Genomic DNA, 22,671 nt, shown 5'->3' with positions numbered 1-22,671 from the left:
AACAGGAACCCAGGCTTTCCTATAGACAGGTGATCCCATAACTGCCCCCTGCAGGGTTTCATGCACTTTCCTGTTAAAGACAGGAGATTGGGCTGGATCCAGTCTGTCAATTTCTCTCTCCTTCTGTGCCTAAGCAAGCAGTCTGGGGGTGAGAATCCTGTGGTTCTGAGGACCATCATTCTCAGCAGGACGATTCCCACAACATTGATTGTTAAAACTCACAGGGAGGGACAGTCGTAAGGTAACTGAAAACTCAGAGCATGCAGACCAATGGGAGGGGAGCAATAGGGCATGTGCCCCGAACTGTGGGGGAGTGTTTGTGGGGAACTGGGGAAATAAGGGATTGTGGTTCCCTGTTAAAAGGGGCAGGTTGTCTGCAAAGCATGCCCCAGAGAGGGCTGAGGTAAAGGGAATGTTGATTGGAGCTGGTCAGAACTCAGAATTTCTATTCCATGGGAAATTCTACAATTCAAAAAGGCTTTTGTTCCAAATTAGAACAAAAATTAGAAATGCCTATGTTTCCCGAGGAACAGAAATTCCTGGAAGATGTCTTGTGAAAAACCCAAAATGTTGCACTTCAGTTATTCCAAACAAAGTTCAGCATCTGGTTGCCCCAACTCTGGGAGATGCTCTGGGCTGCCCCTAGGGAGTTGCAGACCACCTAGGAGCCCTTGGAGTGGGGGGAAGCCTGAAGAGTCCCCTGCCATGGAGCAGGGACTAGAAATCTGAGAGTCCCAGCTTGAGCTCCCAGGGTTGCCAAGGCTTTCAGACACCTGGGTGCAGGGCTCCCCATCTTGTGCTGGGCCCCCAGCACTTCCAGGCTCCCTGCCATGGAGTGGAGAACCTAGAAGCCAGAGGTGAAAGTAAGCAGGTACGGGCGGGTACGGAGGACCAGTAAGAAAAGGTGCAGTAACTACCGGCAAGAAAATGGAGCACTCTCTCCCTCTCTGACTCTGCCTCCAGCAATATTGAGGGTCCGAGCCCAGCTCCACAAATGTTCGGGGCTGGGCCGCCACAGGGTCCTAGCGCCCCCCCTCCACTACTGCCAGGGCAGTCTGCCCTTCCCCCTTGAACCCTTTCATTTTCCAGGGGGACCCTCCACCAGTACTGCTGCCCCTCTTCCCTCAATCACTGCTTTTACCCCACGCTGGGCAAGGGGCAGCCCCAGTTAGGCTACAGTGAGGAGCAGCAGCAGGGGAGGAGGCACACATGTGATAGGAACACCCCCCAGCATGGCACCCACCACAGGGGAGGCGAGGGGGATTCTTGGACCTGAGAGGGACCCTAGGAGCACGTGCAGTGATGGGGAGGGAGAAGGGGGTCCCTACCCCAGAGCTCGCTGCTGCCGGCAGGAAGAGGGCTGGGGTGAGTCCTTCTCTCTGGCTCCAGTCCCAGGGCAGCCTGCCTGCACCCCAACCTCATCCCCAGCCCTGCCCTACGCCAGAGCCCATGCCCCCAGCCACAGCCCTCATCCCCCCCACATCCCAACCCTCTATCCTAGCCCTGAGCCTCTCCAACACCCCAAACCCTCATCTCCAGCCCCAGCCAGAGCCCTCATTCCCATGCACCCTAACCCTCTGCCTCAGCCCTGAGTCCTCTCCCACACCCCAAACCCCTCATCCCCAGCCACATCCCAAATTCACCCCCAGCCTTACCCCACAGCCCTCACCCCTGCACCTCCTCCCTCCATACCCCCTCTTATCCCCAAATTCCCTCCCAGTACCTGCACCCCCTCCCTCCACCCTCCCTGTCATCCCAAACTCCTTCCCAGAGCCTGCACCCTGCACCCCTCCTGCACCCCATTCCCCTGCCCCAGCCCAGGGCCTGCACCCCAGACTTCCTTCCTCACCCAAACTCCCTCCCAGAGTCTTGGGCAGGTGGGGGATGGAGTTTGGGGGGGGGCAGGGAGCCCTGGGGTAGCGTCTGTGGTGCTCAGGTGGTGATTTAAAGGGCCCAGGGCTCCTGCCGCCGCTACTGCCTTGGGCCCTTTAAATCACTGCTGGAGCCCCACTGCCACTACCCCAGGGCTCCGGGTACAATTTAAAGGGCCCCCGGTGCCTGCTGGAGCCCTGGGATAGCGGTAGCAGGGCTCTGGTGTCTATTGAAAGGGTTCGGGGCTCCCGCTGCCTCTACCACCCCGAGCCCTTTAAATAGCCACTGGAGTCCTGCCGCCGCTGCCCCAGGGCTCCGGCAGCAGGGCTCCAGAGACAATTTAAAGGTCCCTGGAAGGTAGCAGCAGCCAGAGCCCTGGGCCCTGCTGCTAGCGCCCTGGGGCTCTGTCGGCAATTTAAAGGGCCGGGGCTCTGCTGCGGTAGCAACAGCTAGAGCTCTGGGTCCTTTAAATTGCCTCATTTAAATTGCTCCCGAACCCCAGGGCTCCCAGCCACCTCTGCAGCTAGGAGCTCAGGGGGTGATTTAAAGGGCTTGGGGCTTCCAGCTGCTGCTACCACAGCCCTAGCCCAGGATTTAAAGGACCTGGGGATTTAGAGGCTCTGCCTCTTCCGGTGGAGGCCATGCCCCTCCTCAGGATCCTGGAGTACCGGCAAGTCCTTTAAGTTACTTTCACCCGTGCTAGAAGCCCCAAAAGCCCCTGGGAACTCCAGCTGGGGCTCTCCAGGCTTCTAGATTCCTTGCTCCATGGGATGAGATTCTCCAGGCTGCCTCACTAATCAGGGGACTCCTGGGCTGCCCTGACCTCCTGGGAGTACATGGGCTTCTACATGCGGGAGGGACTCTCTACATTTGTCTAGAGGGGGTTGGTAACAGATGTCAGGAGCCTGTGCCCCGGCAGCCTGCTTCCATGATGGTGTGGGGCCTGGCTCAGACAGCAGCAGCGATACTTCCAGCTCCAGGACTCCTGTATGATTTCCAAAGGGTGCGGGGGGGTAGGTTGTTTGGTTGGTTGGTTTCAGTACTGCCCCCTCCCCCACACCCATTTGGCTGCTCAGATGTTTCTTTGGTGCAAATTCAACCAGAATCTATAATGGCAGCACATTAGCACAACAATCATATAAGGGGGTATCTGATGACATCATGACCTTATGACCCAGCTTAGTAGGGTTCCATACAGTGGCAAAAGAAGTGCCTCTTTCCCCTGTATTTGGGATGTAATCTGGTTAAGTTTGTTAAATTCCTGGCCAGTAAAACTAGCCCCAGTATGAGGATATGCTCCAACTGAGGAAGCAAAGAGGGGGAAAATCATTGTTAACTCCCCTGCAGATAGAAGCTGAAGACTCAGGGTACATATACATTGGAGCTGGTATATGGGATAAATTTGCAGTGTGTCTGGGGTGGGAGAGGCAACAGCTTGGGCTAGCTGCCCAAGTACATACCCAGGTGGTCTGGTGTGATTGTACGCAGGTGGCTAGCCCTTGCGACTGCCCATGCTGCCGTGGATACACTGCTATTTTTAGGTGCTACCTTGAGCAGACCTAGCGGGGGTATGTCTATGAAAGCTGGGAATCACACCACCCAGCACAAAGGTAAACGTACCCTTAGCCGGAGCATGGGTGATCCTGTCCCTTCTCCATACCTCCGTGCCACAGACAACCTCTGTTGCAGTGATCAGCATGTGGAGCAATGACTCCTCTTTCTTTAGCTGTGTGATTTGGGCTATTGGTAGGGCCCTATCAAATTTGCGGCCATGAAAAACACATCACGGACCATGAAATCTGGTCTCCCCCCATGAAATCTGCTCTTTTGTGTGCTTTTACCCTATACTATATAGATTTCACAGGGGAGAGACTAGTGTTTCTCAAATTGGGGGTCCTGACCCAAAAGGGAGTTGCAGGGAGGTCACAAGATTATTTTAGGGGAGTCACAGTATTATCACCCTTACTTCTGCACTGCCTTCAGATCTGGGTGGCCGGAGAGCGGCAGCTGTTGGCTGGGCACCCAGCTTTGAAGGCAGCACAGCCAGCAGCAGCGCACAAGCAAGGGTGAAAATACCATACCATGCCACCCTTACTCCTGCGCTGCTGCCTTCTGAGCTGGGCAGCTGAAGAATGGTGGCTGTTGACTGAGGGCCCAACTCTGCAAGCAGCAGTGCAGAAGTAAGGTGGCAACTTCACTGCTCTGGGTTGGACCCCAAAACATCACATCCCCTTCCTACTCACTTGCTCCCTGCCTCAAGTGCAGGGACAAATTGAGAATCAAGTCCTGTGTCTCCTTAAATGCTTCTCTATGTGTATCCCAGCTTCACAGCTCTAGCCAGGGCATGCAAACTGTTTTTCTGCACTCCTGAATTCACCCATGCACTGCTTTCTCAGGCAACTCATCTCAGATCACATCCTGGGATAGAGCCAGCTCCCCGATGGCTGCACAGCCCCACAGTGCTGGAATAAAGTTCACAAAGGTTTCTCCAGATAATTGTTATCTGCTGCTGAAATGGGATGTGCTTTTGTAGTGTAATGAAATGTCCTAGAAGCATCATTACTGTTTCCTTGACACAACCAAACAAGAGGTTGAAAAGCTTTTCTCCAGGCTTCCTGCACTTTCTGCAATGCAGCAGTTCTCAGATATATCTCACAGGCTATCAGCCAATGGGACAAGGTTTTTGGTAACTCGTTTTCCTGGCAACATTGCTACAATAGGACGTGGAGGAAGGGGATTTGAAAACCCCTCCTTCGCATATTCATCACTTTCATCAGTATCATGCAGGCAACGTCTGTACAAAAATGCTTGGTTCCTTCAGCCATCAAAAGAGTCACCTCCTAACCGCTGCTCATTTACCTTACCCAGCCAGCACGTTAGTTGAGATTTCCAAATCCAGAGAGAGGAGGTGACTGCCAAAGCCCCATTACTTCTAGTGGGAACTGGTCACCCAAATACCGTAGATTGCTGCTGACATCTCTTTAGCTTATTGCTCAGGACACCAGAAGATGTCAAGAAGCCACTGTAAGATTGCAGATCTCATTGTGTACGAGCTGTATAGAAAGAGATTCTCACCTCCCTGCTTCTCAAGGAGGTGTCTCTGCACGGGCACCTCCAAATTAAAATGACCTTTAGAAATGTCATACCGCACTGCAAAGCCATGACTAATTTGCCATGCCTTGGTCTCATCCAGCACCAGTGAATAACAGGGGGTGCTGCTAGTCAGCACTGAGATGTATTGGCAAAGCCATATGGGAGTCGGAGAGCTGGAATAGCAGGACTGGGAGGGGCATGGGGGTTCCATGACTAAAATAACATGGTCAGGGGAGAGCTGTGGCTGTGGACTGAGGTGCCAGTGACAGAGCTGTGTGGAGGAATTTGCACAAGGGACCATGAGATTGTCTAGCCCAGTGGTTCTCAAGCTATTTACCATTGTGGGCCATGTATGCAGCTCTCTGTGTTATGTGGGCCGCATCCACACAATATATACGCTACCTGTGTGGCCCTGAGGCTGTCACATGGGCTGCCACTGTGTACTGATTGGGCCGCAAGTGGACTGAGAACCACTGATCTAGTCTGACCTATTCCAGCTACTCCTGTATTGAGCCCAGTAACTAGCTGATCACTTTAATAAGAACTACATTGATTTACAGATTTCTTCTTTAACAAAGAAACTCAAGCCCTTAGTCCCCAGCCTAGAGAAGTGGGTCCTGGGGTGCTGGGATTCTGGCTACTTACAGGCTGTACTGACAAAGGCTGAGTAGAGTTCCTTGGGAATCAGGGAATCAGGCATGTCCCGGAAAAACTCTTTGAGCAGAGCTGCCACATCGTGGACACAATAACTATCATCCAAGAAAACATCAAATCCCTGGTCGAATTCTTCCCTCAGCTTAAATAATGGGAAAAAGAGAAAAAGAAAGAGGAAAAAGGCAAGAAGCAATCAGTCACTCCTCCATCTAGCAGTCTGGGGCCCATCCCCATGAAGGCTGTGGGCATGCATTTCCCATTATAATGAAGGGGATTAGAGTGCGTTCAGTTCACAGAATGATTAATAGATTTTAAGGTAAGATGGGACCTTTATGGTCATCTGGTTTGACTTCCTGTGTAATGCAGGCCAAAGCTGCTGGTTGGACTAGAGAATACCTTTTGGAAAGACACCTGTTGTGATTTGAAGATGACAAGTGATGGAGAATTAACCACATCTCTATGGAAATTGTCCAGTGATTAATTACCCCACTTAAAACGGGCACTTTTTTCTAGTCTGATCTAATTGGCTCAATTGGCTCTTGATCTGCTTTTGTCTGCTATTATTAAAGAGCCCTTTGCTGTTAGAATCTTCTCCCCATGCAGAGACTTCTAGACTATGATCAAGTCAGCTTTTAACCTTCTCTTTGATACACTAAATAAATTGACCATTTTAAGTCGCTTGCTCTAAGGCAGATTGTCCAGCCAGCAAATTATTTCTGGTTCTTTTCAGAACTCTTTCCAATTTTTTCAATGTCTTTTTTTTTAAACTGTGACTACAAAAGCCAGATGGTTTGTCAATGGTGACCTTACACATTGACTTGCTTATATATCCAAGGATCATGTTCAGCCTCTTAACCACAAAAATGCACTGGGAACTGATGTTCAGCTGTCTATCCACCAAGTCCTCTTCTGAGCCACTGCTTTCCAGGATGTAACCCCCCATTCTGTATGTGTGATGCACATTCTTTGGCACTAAATGTATGACCTTGCATTTGGCTGTATTAAAACACATATTGTTCAAATGAGGCCAGTTTACCAAGCAATCCAGATCAGTCTGTACAACTGCCCTGTACCCATTTTTACCACTCAATCAATTTCTGTGTCACCTGCTAAATTTATCAGCAGTGATTTTATGTATTCTTCTGGATCACTGATAAGACATTCAATAGTATCAGGCAGAGAACTTGGTCCTTGCAGGACCCCACTAGTAACACCCACACTGAATGATGATGATTCCCCATTTACAATTACTTTCTGCGATCAGTTAACCAGTTTTTAATACACTTAACATGGGCTGCAATGATTTTGTAGGGTACTGGGTTTTTTTAAACATAATTTTGTGTGGGACTAACTCAAATGCCTTACTGAAGTCCAAGTATATGGAGTAAACACAGTTTCTATTATCAACCAAACTTGCCATTTTATCAAAGCACGTCAAGTTCACTTGACAAGATCTGTTTTCACAGAATCATGTGGATTGCTAAAATAACAATGCTACCATTTTTTAATTCTTTACTGGTGGCATCCTGTGTCAGCCATTCCACTGGTTTGCCCAGGCTAGCCAGCTGATAGTTATACCTGGGTCCCCAGTATTCCAAGTCTTGTTAATTATCAACGTTATGGCTCAAACAATTCGCCAGCCAATTCTTTTAAAACCTTTAGGTAAGATATCTGATCCTGCAGATTTAAAAATGTTTATGTTCAGTAGCAGCTGTTTACCCTCCAGTCTAGATAATGTTGGAATAGAAAATATTTGTATGTATATGCCTGTAAATATCGAACAGAAATATCTCTTGAATACTTCCTTTTCTGTATCATTATTGACAATCTTACCTCCCCTATGTATAACATTACTAGGATTTCTTTTTTTCCTGAAGTATTTAAAGAATTCCTTTTTAATTGTCATTCATTCTACTGGCCAAACATTTTTCACTTATGGTAGCAAAGGCAGAACAAATTCCAATAGCTTGAAGTTGAAGCTAGACAAATTCACAATGAGGAACATACTCTTAATAATGAAGACAATTAACCTCTGAAACATTTTACATAGTGATATGGTGGATGCTCTATCACTTGAAATCTGGATGTCTTTCTAAAAGATAGGCTCTAGCTCAACTAACAGCTATAGGCATGATGCAGAATCACTGGGTAAAATTCTCTGGGCTGTGTTATGCAGAAAGTCAGACTATATGATCTGAGTGGTCCCTTCTAGCCTTAATATCTATAAATCAGTTCCAAGAAATAATACAATAAAGCGAGGGGTGGAAGAATATAGTAGGGGTGATGTCTCCGGCCCCAATAAATCATCTTGGGCTACATATCAGAAGAATGATTAGCTGGAGTTCACCTTTCATAGGGGAATTGCCAGCTGGCATGGAGCCAGCTACACCAACCCTTTACAGTTCCACCCAGAGTATAGGGCATGATGGAGGCATGGCCACAGCACATAGCAATCCAGTTGTTATGAGCCAAAGTAAGTTAGAGTAGCCCCCAGGCATCTCTAAGTTATGGCAAGGGCCAAATCAGCCCCCGGTTGCCTCCAAGATAGCTCAACTGGACCCAAAGATCTAGGCTTGTGTTTCCCTCTGAGCCCTTGTCACTGGTTTCCTAGGCCCAGCCTCTGCACTGCGTTTTCTGCTCCTGCAGGACTATATCAATGTAATTTTAGACTCAGGTATTCCAAGCCCTACTTTATTTATTCACTACCCCTCACCAGGGCTGCCTAGAGGATTCAGGGGGCCTGGGGTCTTCAGCGGCAGGGGGCCTCTGCCACTGAATTGCCGCCGAAGACCCAGCACTTTGGCTGCGGATCCCGGGGCGAAAGGACCCCCCACCGCGGGTCTTCGGGGCACTTCAGTGGCGGGTCCTGGAGCGGAAGGACCCCCTGCCACCAAATTGCTGCTGAAGACCCGGAGCAGAAGAAGCTCTGGTAGCCCAGGCCCCGCGAGAGTTTTCCGGGGCCTCCAGAGCTAGTGAAGGACCCCGGTCCAGGGCCCCCGAAAAACTCTCGTGGGGGCCCCTGCGGGGCTTGGGGCAAATTGCCCCACTTGCCTCCCTCTCTGGGCGGCCCTGCTCCTCACACATACTATGGCTTCCTTCTCCTTCGCTTTCTGATCTTCTCAAGTGTCTAAGCTTTAGTCTCGTCTCCTCCCTTCATTGTCTTGTACTCATCCCTCCTTCGCTGGGCCATACCCCACTTTTTTTCCTCTCTCCTTCCCATGCTCTCGCCCTTACCCCGTTCTCTCTCCCCCACTCCTCAGCGCCATTCTCTCTTCCTTCTGCACATACTTCTCATGGGCACAGGGCACAGAGACTGCAGGGGCAGATGCCCTGGACACACAGGAAACAGACTCACTCCAGCTTCTTACTCTGTTTCCTATATTGTGTTTTCTTTTCTCTCCTCACCTGCCTCTTCCCAACTGCCTCCCAGCAATGCTCTCTGTACAGCACCAGCCATACTGATTTTTAACTTGCCTGTGTGATAGAAAAGAGATACAGTATAACTGGCTCAGGGAAGCATCTTCTAGCCCTGGCAGATCCTTCAGGGGGATTACAGATCCTGCCACATGGGGACACCATTTTTTTGCTGTGCACACAAACCAGAATAAAATGTGTTACAGCACACGGGGCTCACAGCTCTGGATACAGCCATATTTAAATCTGGTTCTTATTGTAGAGTAGGCAAGTCTATGTTCCCATCTCCCATTCTCCCTCTAGGTCCCTGTGGCACTTGTCACCTATACAGATGGTTTGGTGAGCTGGGCACTCTACCTGCTGAACTCTTTTCTTAGAGCTTCCAACACGGAAAATGCCTACGGTCTGGAGTCCTGAAAGAAAAATAGGTTTGTAAACAGCTGTGTATTCAAAAGAATTTCTTTACTTGTCCACAGCCCTGACTTGTCTGTGCCATGTGGAACACTGGGCTCTTTACCTTTAGCTACAAGAGAAGACATTGCTTCACTCTGTTAACTCACGAAGAATCGGTAAATGAAAGGCTTCTCCCTGTGCTGTCCTACAGTCTGCCACCTCCATGCAACCCCATCCTTCATCCCTAGGGTATCATCTGCAATTAATTAACCACTCCCTGAATCTCCTGGATCCTTGGCCTCCAGCCTGTGCTACTTCTTCTTTTATCTGAGTGTCAGAGGTGGCACAGCCCAGACTCAAACTGAGTTTGGGGACAAAGATTGGTTTTGAGAGTAGCTCTAGAGTTGTCTTTGGCTGGTGGAACTGAAGTTATGTCTACATTACAGGTGTTAGAGCCGCAGAGCTACAGTGCTGCAGTTGTGCTACTGTAGCACAATAGTGTAGATGTTTCCTACAGTGACAGAAGAGGGTTTTGCATCAATATAAGTAATCCATCTCTCTGAGCAGCAGTAGCCAGATTGACCTGGCTTCATCTATACCAGAGGCTAGGTTGGCTTACTACGGAGCTATGGGGTGTGACATTTTCACACCCCTGAGCAGATGTAACTAGGTTGATGTAATTTTTAACACCTGAGCTGTGTTGCAAAGGTGACTTGACAGAGATTTGAAAATTGGGGATTAGTGACTCAGTTTCTTTTGGCTATGCAAGTGAGACCAAATGTACCCCTGTATTCACACCTACACACTATTGTAATAATGTTTGTGTAAATTATGCCTTGTAAGGTATCATCTGAAAACCCATAATCTGCTGCTCTGTATTGTCCTGCTAAAATATGTGTGGCAACATTGTATGTAAAGTTATGCAACTCCCCAGCATAGTGAAATTGACACAAGTTCCAAACCCCATAGTCCTGCCCAAACAGAAGTTGGCAAACAGGTCTGTCCTAAACAAAGGAATGTGTGCTCTGCTTATGTTGCATTTAAGCCATAAACAGAACCATCAAGCTGCAAGGAAAGACAAAGGAAGTACAAACAGGTGAAAAAAGCAGCGGGGAACATCCTTCCACATCAACTCTGATTCCTGGTTCTCAGCTGGAAATGAACTGAAACTATAAATGTGAAAGACAAACACCACAAGACATCCCCTCCCTGCCCTGAAGCAACAAACGAAGCAGCTGTTGGACTCTGAGGGAGAGGTCCTGACCTACAGAGTTTGGTCAGTAAGACTGCTGAAAGCATGTGGTGAGAAAACTTTGCTTTGATTCTAATGTAGTTAAAAGTGACAAAGAGTCCTGTGGCACCTTATAGACTAACAGATGTATTAGTCTATAAGGTGCCACAGGACTCTTTGTCACTTTTTACAGATCCAGGCTAACACGGCTACCCCTCTGATAATGTAGTTAAGTTAGGTATTAATAAATGTCTTGTCTTTATTTTTCTTGTAGCCATTTCTGACTTTTATGCCTCCTATATGCCTACTTGTACTCACTTAAAATCTCTCTCTTTGTAGTTAATAAAATTGTTTTATTGTTTTATCTAATCCATTGTGTTTAAAATGAAGTGTCTGGGCATCTCCACATGCAGTGACAAATTATGTGGCTATTATTCTCTTAAAGAACATAAGAACAGCCATACTGGGTCAGACCAAAGGTCCATCCAGCCCAGTATCCTGTCTACTGACAATGGCCAATGTCAGGTGCCTCAGAGGGAGTGAACCTAACAGGTAATGATCAAGTGATCTCTCTCCTGCCATCCATCTCCACCGTCTGACAAACAGAGGCTAGGAACACCATTTCTTACCTATCCTGGCTAATAGCTATTAATGGACTTAACCTCCAAGTTAAGGAATAACGGATTTAATATTAACGGATTTAATATAACTTGTCCTGTCCAAGAGAGGGTTGGGCAGTACAGGACATACATTTCTATGGGAAAAGATCTAAGACTGGGGGTGTGTTGGGGTCACCCTGCAATGTAACCAAAGCTGGTGAGAGCCAGAGTGTAACCCAAGTGTGGCTGGCAGGCTGCCTTTACCCACAGACACTCAGGTGTGGCTTGCATGCTGGAGGCTGTTTGTGAGGAACCCAGAAAGGAGCTACTTCAACAAGACATTGTAAGGCACCCATGGTTGCAGGGCAGGGATGACACAGTTGCGCAATAGTCTGGATTATACCCTGGAATGTCACAAAGTGCCCCCTGTTGATCAATGAATGCAGCAATCTTGGGGGCTAGAGAAACCCAAGCAGCGTCAGAGACTCGGGAAAGGTCTTGGTTTGGATCCAGCAAAGGGGTGAAGATTTGTGGGATGACTCTGAGCCAGTTTGTCCATCCCTAAGGGAAGTTCTTATGGGCCTTGGAGTTGGAGAGGCTCTGTCTCCTCCCCACTGCTAGCAGGGGGATGGAGAGAGGAATTTTAATGGGAAAAAATGAGATTCATAAGAATAAAAAGGTGGAATCCTTGCCAAGCCTTACCTAAGATTCTATTCAGGCCTGAGCTGTACCCACCTTGAAAGGCCAAAGGGAAGGCTAGCTCACAAGCAAGCAAACCAAAGCTCAGAAGGTAAGGTCTGGGTCTGTTCCCTGAACTCACTGGGGGTTTGTCACTGATTTCAGGGTGCCTAGCGTGATGTCATTTCATTAGTCTCAAGAAATCTCTTTGGTTAGAGGGAAAAGCTTCTTTACCATATGCCTCAATGTGCTGGCAACATCTGTCCACAACACGCGGGACCTGCCTGTAGATGGGATTGAGGCTCAACATCTTGTTCCTCTCCAAGGTTCTCCTGAGACCCAGCTCATTGGGATGTGACAGCTGCAGAGCTTCCAGCAGCCTGGAGGTGTTGTCACCCAAATCAGTGATGGAGTCCACAGACACTCCCCCCTGAAATCAGACACAGAGGTGACTTGGGTGAGCAAGGTGCCCGGAGCCCTCAGTTCATAAGCCCCCGGTGCCCCCCGGTGCCCCCACAAATCCCAGAACCTCGGCACTAAAATGAACCCTCACAAGACTCCATACCCTGGCCAACAAAATGCAGAGTCCAGGTATGGGTGACCCCAGGATGAGCAAGGGAAGTGAGAAGCCAGAGGGAGCTTTCCCATCCCAGGCACTCTGAGTACAAGCCCATCCAGCCCCCAGGCACATACTTGGGAGGCTAGCCGGTGCTGCTGCAGCCACACTGTTATTTTCAGTGTGCTAGCTCGAACACAGCTAGCAGGTGTCCATCTATCCACACTGGGAAGAACACTGCCAGTGGCTGTGCAGACAAACCCTTGTTTATACACACTGCCACTGCTGGAATTTCCCCTTCTACACACACCCCTACTGCTGCCAGAGCTGCTGGTGCCTCAGCCTAAATTCCAACCAAACTCCAGCAAAACTCCTGGTCAGAGTGAAAATTTCCATAGAGCCAAGAGTTACTTCCCTCTTACCCTACCCTGCTCTGCCTTTCCCGCTTGGCTGGAGTATCTTCTGGAGAGTCTCAATGGCCTGGAGTCCTTGTGGGAGCTGCTGGCTGATGCTGGCTCCCATATTCCCCCATTTTAATTTTCCAGGATGACGACAAGGTAATAGTTGCTCCCTCTGCCTCAGACCCATAGAAGCTCTGACAGGACAGTGGGCTGTCTGCTGTCCTTGCCCACCCCCATGCAGCAGCAGGATCAGAAAATGCCTTTCTAGGCTGGGTGCTGCCCCCTGGAGGCCCATCTCCATCACCTTGGGCTTGAGGCACCAGCCAATGTGGTAACACACTGGCTTCGTCAGGAGCAGGGACAGCAGGAAAGTGAGCTAGTTACCAGATTCGCCTGATATATTAAGTGATCTCCTGGCAGTACAATGTGCTGGATTTAGTTATTCACATTACAGTAGTGCCTAGACAGCCTGACCAAGATCAGGTCAGGGTCCAGGATCTGCAGCTCTGGAGCAGCCAAACATACGAAAAGTCTCGGGGCTCTGCTTACTTTGCAGAGAATTTCAAAATGTTTGGTTTTGGCTCCCGATCAGAACAAAACTAAAGATATCAGCATCCTGCATGGAACAGAACATGCTTCCTTGCCCAGCTGTACTCCCTGTCTCAGCCCAGCAGAGCAGGCAGAAAAACTTGCACCTTCACAACAGGCTGAGTGAATCCTTGTCCTCTTCGGCCTGGTGACCACCTCTGACACCACTGACCATGCTCTTTTCATTGAAATCTCGTCTTCCCTCAGCTTGCAGGGCTCCGTGTTCTGTGTGGCCCCTCCAGCCTCTCCAATCACTTCTCAACATGTTGTCCAGGGGACGCTCCTCAGAGCTTGGATCCCCTGCTCTTCTTCTGCATTTTATCTCTGGGTAATCTCATCACCAAACACTAATGCAGCTGCCATCTCTGTACTGATGGTGCACAGATCTACCTCTCTACTCCAGACCTGTCTGTGTCTGTCCAAACCGCGCTCTCAGCCTGTTTCTCTGACACCTCCTCATGGACATTCATCCATCAGTTCAAGCTCAGACGGTCAGAACAGATCCCATAATCTTGCTCTCTGAGTCCTTCCCTGTTGCTCCTCTCCCAACACCACCATCCTTCTTGTCACTCAGATTCATACCCTGGGTGTCATTTTTGACATGGCCCCCTGTCAAGAGTCTCGCATCCAAGACGTATCTAAAATTTACCAGAGCTTTCTGCATTTCTCAGAGCCACCTTTCCTCTCCATCCACAGCTAAAACCCCTGTTCAGACCTTCATCATCTTGTGTCTCAACCACTGAAACATCCTCTTCTCTGGCTTCCGTAAATCCAGTCTCCATTCAGAGTGCTATTGCAAAGACCTGGCTTGTCACTTTACCATGTCACCCCTCTCTTTGCATGGCCTACCCTCACTCACCTGTCTTTGCTCAGATCTGACCAAGAGATTGACTCCCCCTATCACTGACCCATGATGCCAGCTTCCATCGCCCTCATGTTACATTTTCAAAGAAGCACCTTCATGCATTCTCCCATGCTGAACAGGTTTGTGCCAGTTTCCTTCTCCTCCCTCATCGGAATCCAGTGTTGTCGCTTGTCTTATTCTTACAGGGCAAACTGCTTAGAGCAGGGACTGTTTTATATTCTGTGTTTGCACAGTAGCCCACATGACTTGATTCTGCTGGAAGCCCCTCAGTTTCCCCAACAGAAGCCAACCCAAAGCTAAAGGCAGCCAGAGGGCCAAGCCAGCACAACTTAACCTTGTAACCAGAGCTCCTGGGAAACAGCCTCAGTGGTTGGGGTGCCATGCCCCCCCTCCTGCCCGGCCTGATGGCACCTTGCTCCCAGCACACAGTTTAGTTCTCACACAACCTGTTTTGCAGCCATACCCTTCGGTGGCTCCGGTACACAGTGTGCAGGAAAGTAGGAGAGAGCGGCTCATCAGCAAACTCTCCACTGAGCCCCAGCAGGCAGCCTCCGACAAAAGGGGATTTCTTCTGAATCTGAGCTCGAAATTTAGCCACTGTCTCTTCCACATCCAGGCAGTCCCTGCGGCTGCCTTTCACTGCTTCCTGCATTTGCTTGTGTGTCCAGTCATTGGCAATGACTTGGGAGAGCGGGATTCCAAAGGCCTGGGGACAACAGTCTGTAACAACACGAGACAGTTAGGGACTGTGACCTGTAGGCAGACAGAAACAAGACAGAGACGTAGCAGCAGTCCCATCCTCCAGCCAGGAGCCTGGGCACTCTGCAGCACAGCAGAACTACATTCTGCAGCAACAAAAGCAGAGTCAGGCAATCTGGGGTTCCCATTGTCCCACCCTATTCAAGGGGCAGTGGCAGGAGCCAAACACTAAAGAAACCTCAGCTGAGCTGCAGGCTGCTCACCACCACTCCTCTTTAAACAGCCAGGGGTCTCCCCCACCTCCAGGCCACAGCTCCCTGCCTTCAAGTGAGTCAGACTCTTTTCTGAATGAACAAGAGTTCAACTCCTACTCACAAAGCAGAGGGCTGTGGGGAGGGAATCCTACCAACACAGAAGAACCACGATAGGGTGAACCCACATACTGGGATGGTGGTGATGGAAGCATCCTCCAATCAGATGGGCTCAGAGTCAACACCCTATGGCAATGCAACAGGGCAACTCCCCGCTCAGAGTGACTGACTCAGGCAGACGTCGCTGCATCGGTAACACTGGCCATGTGTTAAGGATTTTTCTTGCCCTCATGAGGCCCAGAAACATTTTATTTAGATAAACTTTGAGAGTCTAGTACCATGATAGGCCAGATTTCCAAGAGAGGTCAGTGCATTGGGTGCTGGGCACATTGGAAAATCTGACTTCAGTTCTGAACACCCGACCTCTTGACATCTTCAAATCCTGGATGCTTTTCTAGTACACAGTGCAACACAAATTACTTGGGCTCTGTACAGGGTTAACTGGGTGAAATTTAAAGGCTTCTGCTATGTAGGAGATCAGACTAAACCATCTAATGGCCTCTTTTGGCCTTAAAGCCAACGGAATAGCAAAACATTTTGTTAACACAGTGTTAAGGTTACCAGGTGATGGAATGCAAGTTCAGCAAAACTGAGTTAAGGTGAATGCCCACAGAGCCTTAACCCTGCCCCCCATCCCAAGCTGGCAATAGCCACTAGGAAATACCTAAATCCACTGCAGCTGCATTCAGTGTGCTGGGTGTAGTGGTTCTGAATGGTGGAGGAATAAACTGGAGCAGCTTGGGAGAGCTGTGACTGTGACATGAGGAGATCTGTGTCTGAGACCACCCTATGTGTGTGATCAAAGGAAGGAGGTGCACATAGACCTTGAGGTTCCAGTCTGCACCATTTCAATGGAGGTTGGTCTGGAACAGGGCACTGGGGTGGTCTTGCCCTGGGAATTGTCAGTCATGAGGTGGGATATAAAAGCAGGCTGGGTCTAATCATGGAGAGGGGACAGTACAGGGTTAGGTGACATCCTGTGTGAAGGGGCTGTGAAATTTTACAAGTGTGGTGTCAGGGAGCAGACTCAATGTTTGAGCGCAAAGCAAGTGCAAGTAGCGTCTGTCCAATACAATGACAAGGCAGAGCGGGAGTGTGTGTGTTATGGGCATACTAGGGCATCACTCAAAGAGGTGGAGTCATGATTGTGTGGGCGTTTCCCTTAACTCTGTATTTCCTGGATGTTAGAAGTTAGAGTTTTGCTGAGCTCAATGTTCTGGAAGGGCGTGAAGTATCACCAGACAACCTTCACTCTAGGTTAACAATGTTTTTTGCCATTTACTTGTCCAGTTTTTTAAACCAGAGACAGAAAGATTTGTAATTTAAACCATTGTCATTCTCTCCTTGGCTAGTGTGACAGGCCCAGGCCAGTGGGGTGCAGGAGTCTGGTCCTATTGGCATCCAGCGGGGGTGGGCGGGCAAAGCCCGCCCACTTCTAAAGGGCCTCCCCCAGCCTAAGGGGAGGACCCACAGGTCTGGGACACCAAATAATTACGGGGGACAACTAATGAAAAAAACAGGATCGGGAGTGAGGTCATAGGGCTAAACGAAGGGAACCCGATGGGGACACCGAGCAGAGAACCCCGGACAACGCCCACTGCTCCTCGAAGGCGTCAAGGGAGCCAGTGGACGCTGCCCAGAGGAACTCAGCCCGGATGCGTGAGCAGACGGAGGAACGGAAATAGGCCCTACAGTCGCAGGAAATCCCGTCGGCCAACCTCCTCTCCCTGGTGTTGTAGATGGCCAGTTTGGCCAGGGTCAAGAGGAGGTTGAGAAGGAGATCCCGCGACTTCGTGGGGCCACAGATGGGGAGCGTGTAGATAAAAAGGTGAGGGGAAAAGTGCAACCAAAAACGCAGGAAAATATTCAGGAGGAGCCGGAACAGGGGCTGCAACCTGGCGCACTCCAAATAAACGTGCGCCAAGGTCTCCTTCTCCCCACAGAAAGGGCAGGTGCTAGGGACAGATGTGAACCGCGCCAAGTACACGCCCGTGCTCACGGCTCCGTGAAGGAGCCGCCAACTGATATCCCCGGCGGGCCTCGGGACCAGGGCAGAGTACAAGCTGGCCCACCGGGGCTCCTCACCCTCGAGAGGCGGCAGGAGGTCCCGCCATTTGGTATCGGGGCGGGATGCGAGGGTGAGGTAGTGAAGGGTATGGAGCACGAGCGAGTACAGATGTTTCCGTGGCGCGGTCTGGAACAAAACCGGCTGCAGATCATGCAGCCGGCTGGCAGTGAAAGGGTGAGGGGGCCGATTGGGTCCACGGGGCAGGGGCCCGATAAAAATGTCCACGGGGCCTGGGGTGGAGGGTGGGCGGGGCGTGCCCTCTCGCAGGACCCGGTCGAGGTAAGCCCGAGCAGCGGGCAGTAAAGCGGCCTTCACCTCCTGAAGTACGCGCTGGGGAGTACGAGGTCTGGAGAGCCCCATGCGCTGAGCGAGCGTCAGGGGATCCAGCCAGTCTCCCCGGTCGTAGTCCAGGAGGTCCCCGACCCTGGTGACTCCCGCCGAGATCAACCTCTGGCACACCGTGGGGGACTCCGCCACCTGCACACGAAGCTGGGGATTGTGTAGCAGGGGCTCCGCGAGGAGGTCAACCCCCACGGTGGCCGCCACGGACCTGGTCGTTGAAAAGAGCTTCCAGGTCCGGAGGAGGTCTTGGTAGAAGACCGGCAGCCCGGAGAGGTCTCGCGGAAGACCTCTCGGATGGAGGTAAAAGAGCTGCCGGTCGTATCGGAGCCCTCGAAAGCGGCGGAGGAAGGCGTGCGCCAATACGCTCCACGCCGGACTACCCGCACCAAACAGGAGCCTCTGCAGGGCCTGGAGGCGGAAGACATGGACCTGAGCGCGTAAACACTTCAGGCCCTGCCCCCCCTCCTCCAGGGGCAGGTGGAGGACCCCTGCAGAGACCCAGTGCGTCCCTGGCCAAAAGAACTCCAGAATCACAGTCCGGAGGTTGGCCAGGAAACCCGGGGCCGGGACCAGGGTGTTGAGTCGGTACCAGAGCATGGACAGGACCAGTTGATTAAGCACCAGTGCCCTCCCCCGAAGGGAGAGGCACCGGAGTAGTCCTGTCCATTTCCGGAGCCGCTCCGTCACCCTGCCCTGCAAATCCTGCCAGTTCTCCGGCGGAGACGGACGCGTGGCAGAAAGGTAAACGCCGAGATAGAGCAGCGGACCCGCGCTCCACCTGATGGCCTGAAGCGCAGGTGGGAGGGAGCTCGCCTGCCACCCGTCCCCGACCACCAGGCCAGAGCTCTTGACCCAGTTGACCCGGGCGGAGGAGGCCGCCGAGTACACAGCCTGGCAAGCCTCCACCCGCGCCAAGTCGCCCGGGTCCTGGACCACGAGGAGCACATCGTCGGCGTATGCCGACAGGACCAGCCGCAGCCCCAGCTCCCGAAGCACCAACCCCGTCAACCTCTTGCGGAGGAGACAGAGGAAGGGCTCGATCGCCAGAGTGTACAGCTGGCCCGAGAGGGGGCACCCCTGCCGCACTCCCCGCCCGAAGCTGACCGGCTCGGTCAGGGTCCAGTTGAGCCTGACCAGACACTCCGCAGAAGCGTACAGCACCTGGAGAAAACCCACAAACAGGGGTCCGAAGCCGAACGCTCGCAGAGTGCCCAGGAGATACCCGTGATCCATCCGGTCGAACGCCTTCTCCTGATCCAGGGACAAGAGGGCGAACGACAGACCATCCCTACACCCCAATTCCAGAAGGTCCCGGACCAGATACAAGTTATCAAAGATGGTGCGGCCCGGGACGGTGTAGGTCTGGTCTGGATGGACCACGTCCGCCAGCACGGACCCTAGCCGCATTGAGATGGCCTTCGCAACAATTTTGTAGTCCGTGCTGAGGAGCGAGACGGGACGCCAATTCCGTAAGTCGCGGAGGTCCCCCCTCTTCGGCAATAAGGCCAGCACGGCTCGCCTGCACGAGAGAGGGAGGACCCCGCTCTGCAAAGCCTCGGCCCAGACGGTGACCAAGTCTGGGCCGAGGACGTCCCAGAACACGCGGTAGAACTCCACGGTCAGCCCGTCCAAGCCCGGAGATTTATTGGTGGGCATGTGACGGAGGGCCTCCGAGAACTCGGCCAGAGTGAGAGGCAGCTCTAGCCGGTCCCGGTCGCCCGTGCTGACCGTCGGGAGCCCGTCCCAGAGCACTCTGCAAGCGTTAGGATCGGTCGGATCCGGGGAGAAAAGAGTGGCGTAGAAGGCCCTGGCCCTCTGGCACATCTCCGCCGGATCCGTGAGGGGGGTGCCGTCCTCCGCCAGGAGGCAGGTGACGTGCTTCTTGGCCCCCCTCCTTTTCTCCAGGGCGTAGAAGAAGCGGGAGCCGCGATCCATCTCCCGAAGGAGGTGGATGCGGGATCGAACAAAAGCACCCCGGGCCCGATGGTCTTCGAGGGCTCGGAGCTCCTCCCGCTTCTCCCGGCACGCTCCGCAGAGGGATGGATCCTCGGGGTTGACGGCCAGACGCCTCTCCAGCTCCAAGACCTCCCGCTCCAACTGCCCTATCGCCGCATCCCTCCGTCGGCTGGCACCCCGAGTGTAGTCACGGCAGAAGAGCCGGGCGCGCACCTTCCCCAGATCCCACCACCGCCGCACCGAGGAAAAGGCGCGCCTCTGCCCTCGCCAGGCCAGCCAGAACTCCCGGAAGGACGCCACAAAGCCCGCATCCTCCAGCAAACTATTATTAAAGTGCCAATAGGCCGGCCCCGGCCTCTCCGCGCAGAGAGAGGCCGTCACGGTGGCAAGGTGGTGATCCGAAAAGGGGGCCGGCCGAACGCTGGAGGAGTGGGCCCGTGAAAGGTGGAAACGTGACAGGTAAATACGGTCCAGCCGGGAGTGGCACGACCGATGGGCCTCCACCCGGACGAAGGTGAACGTCGAGACGTCGTCTGGGTGGTGGTCGCGCCAGACGTCCACCAGGAAGTGGCGGTCGACAATCTCCCGGAGGACATCCGCAGCTGCCGGGCACTGCTCGGTCCCCGAGCGGTCCCGTTCCTCGAGGGTGGTGTTAAAATCCCCTCCCAGGACCAGGCACTCACGAGGATCCAGGGAGCCAAGGAAGGCGGACGCCTGCTGATAAAAATGTAGCCTCTCCGGGGCCGATGTCGGGGCGTAAACGTTGACGAGATTAACCACAAGCCCCTCCACACGGATCCGGAGGTGCAGCAGGCGACCCGGCACAGCCTCGGCGACCCCTAGCACCTCGGGCCGTAGGTCGGGGGAGAACAGGGTCGCCACTCCAGCCGCGCAGACAGAGAAGTGGCTAAAGTAGGCCCCGTCCCCCCACTCCAGCCGCCAGCTAGCTTCAGCGGCAGGATCCGTATGGGTCTCCTGCAGAAAAACCACAGAGTACCCCCCCTCCCGGAGGAAGGAGAGCACCTGGCTCCTGCGGAGACCCATCCTACAGCCTCGGGTGTTTAAGGTGGCAAGGATGATCGGCGCCATGAGGAGGGCTGGGGGTGATCCCCGCTGGCAGACACGCCCACGGCCTCCGGCAGGCCGCGCAGCAATCCGTGACCAACCCCGAAGGTGAGTAAGGAGTCACGGAAGACACGGACCCGCCGGTAGGCCGCGGCGGTCTGCTTCCCGGTCCTCCTACCCTCCCCCATGAGGGCCCTCGCGGCCCGGAGGACCTGATGGAAATCCCCCCACCGCTGGAGCGCAAGATGGACTTTGTTCCGGGAGCCACGGACGTCCTCGAGGAACTCCCGCAGCTCCTCTCTCAGCGCATGGGGGGGTGGGGTCACTGATCGATGACTGGCCCCCAGTGGGGCCCCTGTCACAGCCCCGTGGCCCACTGAGGCGGGTAGGCAGGGGGCAGATCCCCAACGTGGCAGCAGATGGACCGACGCCACACGACCCGCCCCGCTCCCAGAAGCAAGAAGGGGCGGTGGAAGGGGAACAGCAGCCCCTGGGGGGTCGGGACAGGAAAGAACTAGTGAACCCGCTCCCTGGGAGGGATTGCCAGGGGCGGCACTGACAGCACAGGAAGTGGGGGGGATAAGGACAGGGCCAACAGGAGTAGAGCGTGGATCAGGGAGAGAATCCAGGAAGGAGGTAGAAGCAGGATCCGGAGCCTCCATAGGTGAGACGCCGGAAGGTGGCTCCTCCTGGCCAGGCTCAAGGATCTGGGAAGTGGTCAGGGGGACCCTAACGATGCCGGGCTCAGCCACTGTGGCACGTGCGGCAGCCTCGGCACCCAGAGAGAGATGGTGGTCAATGGGGTCCCCGCTGAGGAAGGAGGGCGGGTCCTCCACACCCAAGAGGGACACCGCCTGGGAAGCGGGTCTCGGCAGCGGGGCACTGGCCGTCGCCCCAAGGGGCTCGGCAGCTGCCAACAGAGTGCCACTCACAGCCGAGTCGAGGGAAGATTCCAGGGGACCCTCAGAGGTGGGAGCAGAAACAGCGGGTAGGGGAAGGGAACCCAGGGACAGGGGGGATGTAGTGAGGTCGCCCAGATCGAGGCCCGCCAGCAGAGGGTCGTCCTCCCCCTGCGTGACCGGGGTCAAACCCAGGGCCTCGATTTCTGCGTAGATGGGAGGGAGATCACAGTCCACCACCCCAGGGCCCTCCCCGCCAGCACCCGAGGCGATACCCACCGCGGCACTCTCAGAGGCGCCAAGTGGGAAGGGGGCGAGAGAGGCTCCCTCGGGGGCATCCACGGGAAGGGACCCTGGAGGAGGGGCGGTGTCACCCTCCGGTGCTGCCACAGCATCCCCAGCCAGCTCCACACAACGGGAGTCATCAGGGGGCAAGGCGGAAGACTCGACATCGGCGCCCCCCTTCCTGCTCTTCCGGGGGGCCTCCGAATCTGAAGTATGTAAAGAAACTCGAGCCTTCCGCTTGCCCCGCTTCCCCTGCACTAAGGACCAGCCCTCCATGGCATCATCCGAGGGCTGGCTAACAGGGGTCGGCTCGGTGGGTAAGGGCAATGGCTCAGGGACTCGGGGAGGCAGCGGTGGGACAGTAGAAACCGGGGAGGATTCCCCCTGGGACGGGCCCTCTCCCACGGCCGGCGGTAGCCCCGCCACACCCTCCTCCACAGAGGTGGATCGAGAAGGAGGAGGAGGGGCAGCTTCAGGTGCCGGGCAGCCAGGGGCACCGGCGATGACAGGGCCGGCGCCTTGCCGGGGCTCGGGGGTCCCGGACGCTCCTCCGTGCTGGGCCAAGGGACAGTCCCTCCGGACGTGCCCCATCGCCCGGCAGAGGTAGCACCGGGCCTCCCCCGTTGAATAATGCACCCGGTA

At 53.4% G+C, this 22,671-nt stretch overlaps 1 protein-coding gene across 1 annotated transcript in view; it reads right to left on the bottom strand.

Annotated features, from left to right (window-relative positions):
* Positions 1-22,671, bottom strand: part of ARHGAP36 (Rho GTPase activating protein 36) — a 78,723-nt gene that overhangs the window by 16,177 nt on the left and 39,875 nt on the right. The window contains exons 4-7 of the mRNA XM_030574519.1: positions 14,808-15,064; positions 12,169-12,364; positions 9,391-9,446; positions 5,611-5,761 (exon numbers count right to left, since the gene is read on the bottom strand). Coding sequence (XP_030430379.1) covers positions 5,611-5,761; positions 9,391-9,446; positions 12,169-12,364; positions 14,808-15,064 — 660 coding nt within the window. The remainder of the gene's footprint in view (positions 1-5,610; positions 5,762-9,390; positions 9,447-12,168; positions 12,365-14,807; positions 15,065-22,671) is intronic.

Source organism: Gopherus evgoodei, chromosome 9 (genome assembly GCF_007399415.2).
Source record: "Gopherus evgoodei ecotype Sinaloan lineage chromosome 9, rGopEvg1_v1.p, whole genome shotgun sequence".
NCBI lineage: Eukaryota > Metazoa > Chordata > Testudines > Testudinidae > Gopherus > Gopherus evgoodei.
This window is presented reverse-complemented; position numbering and strand designations above follow the sequence as displayed.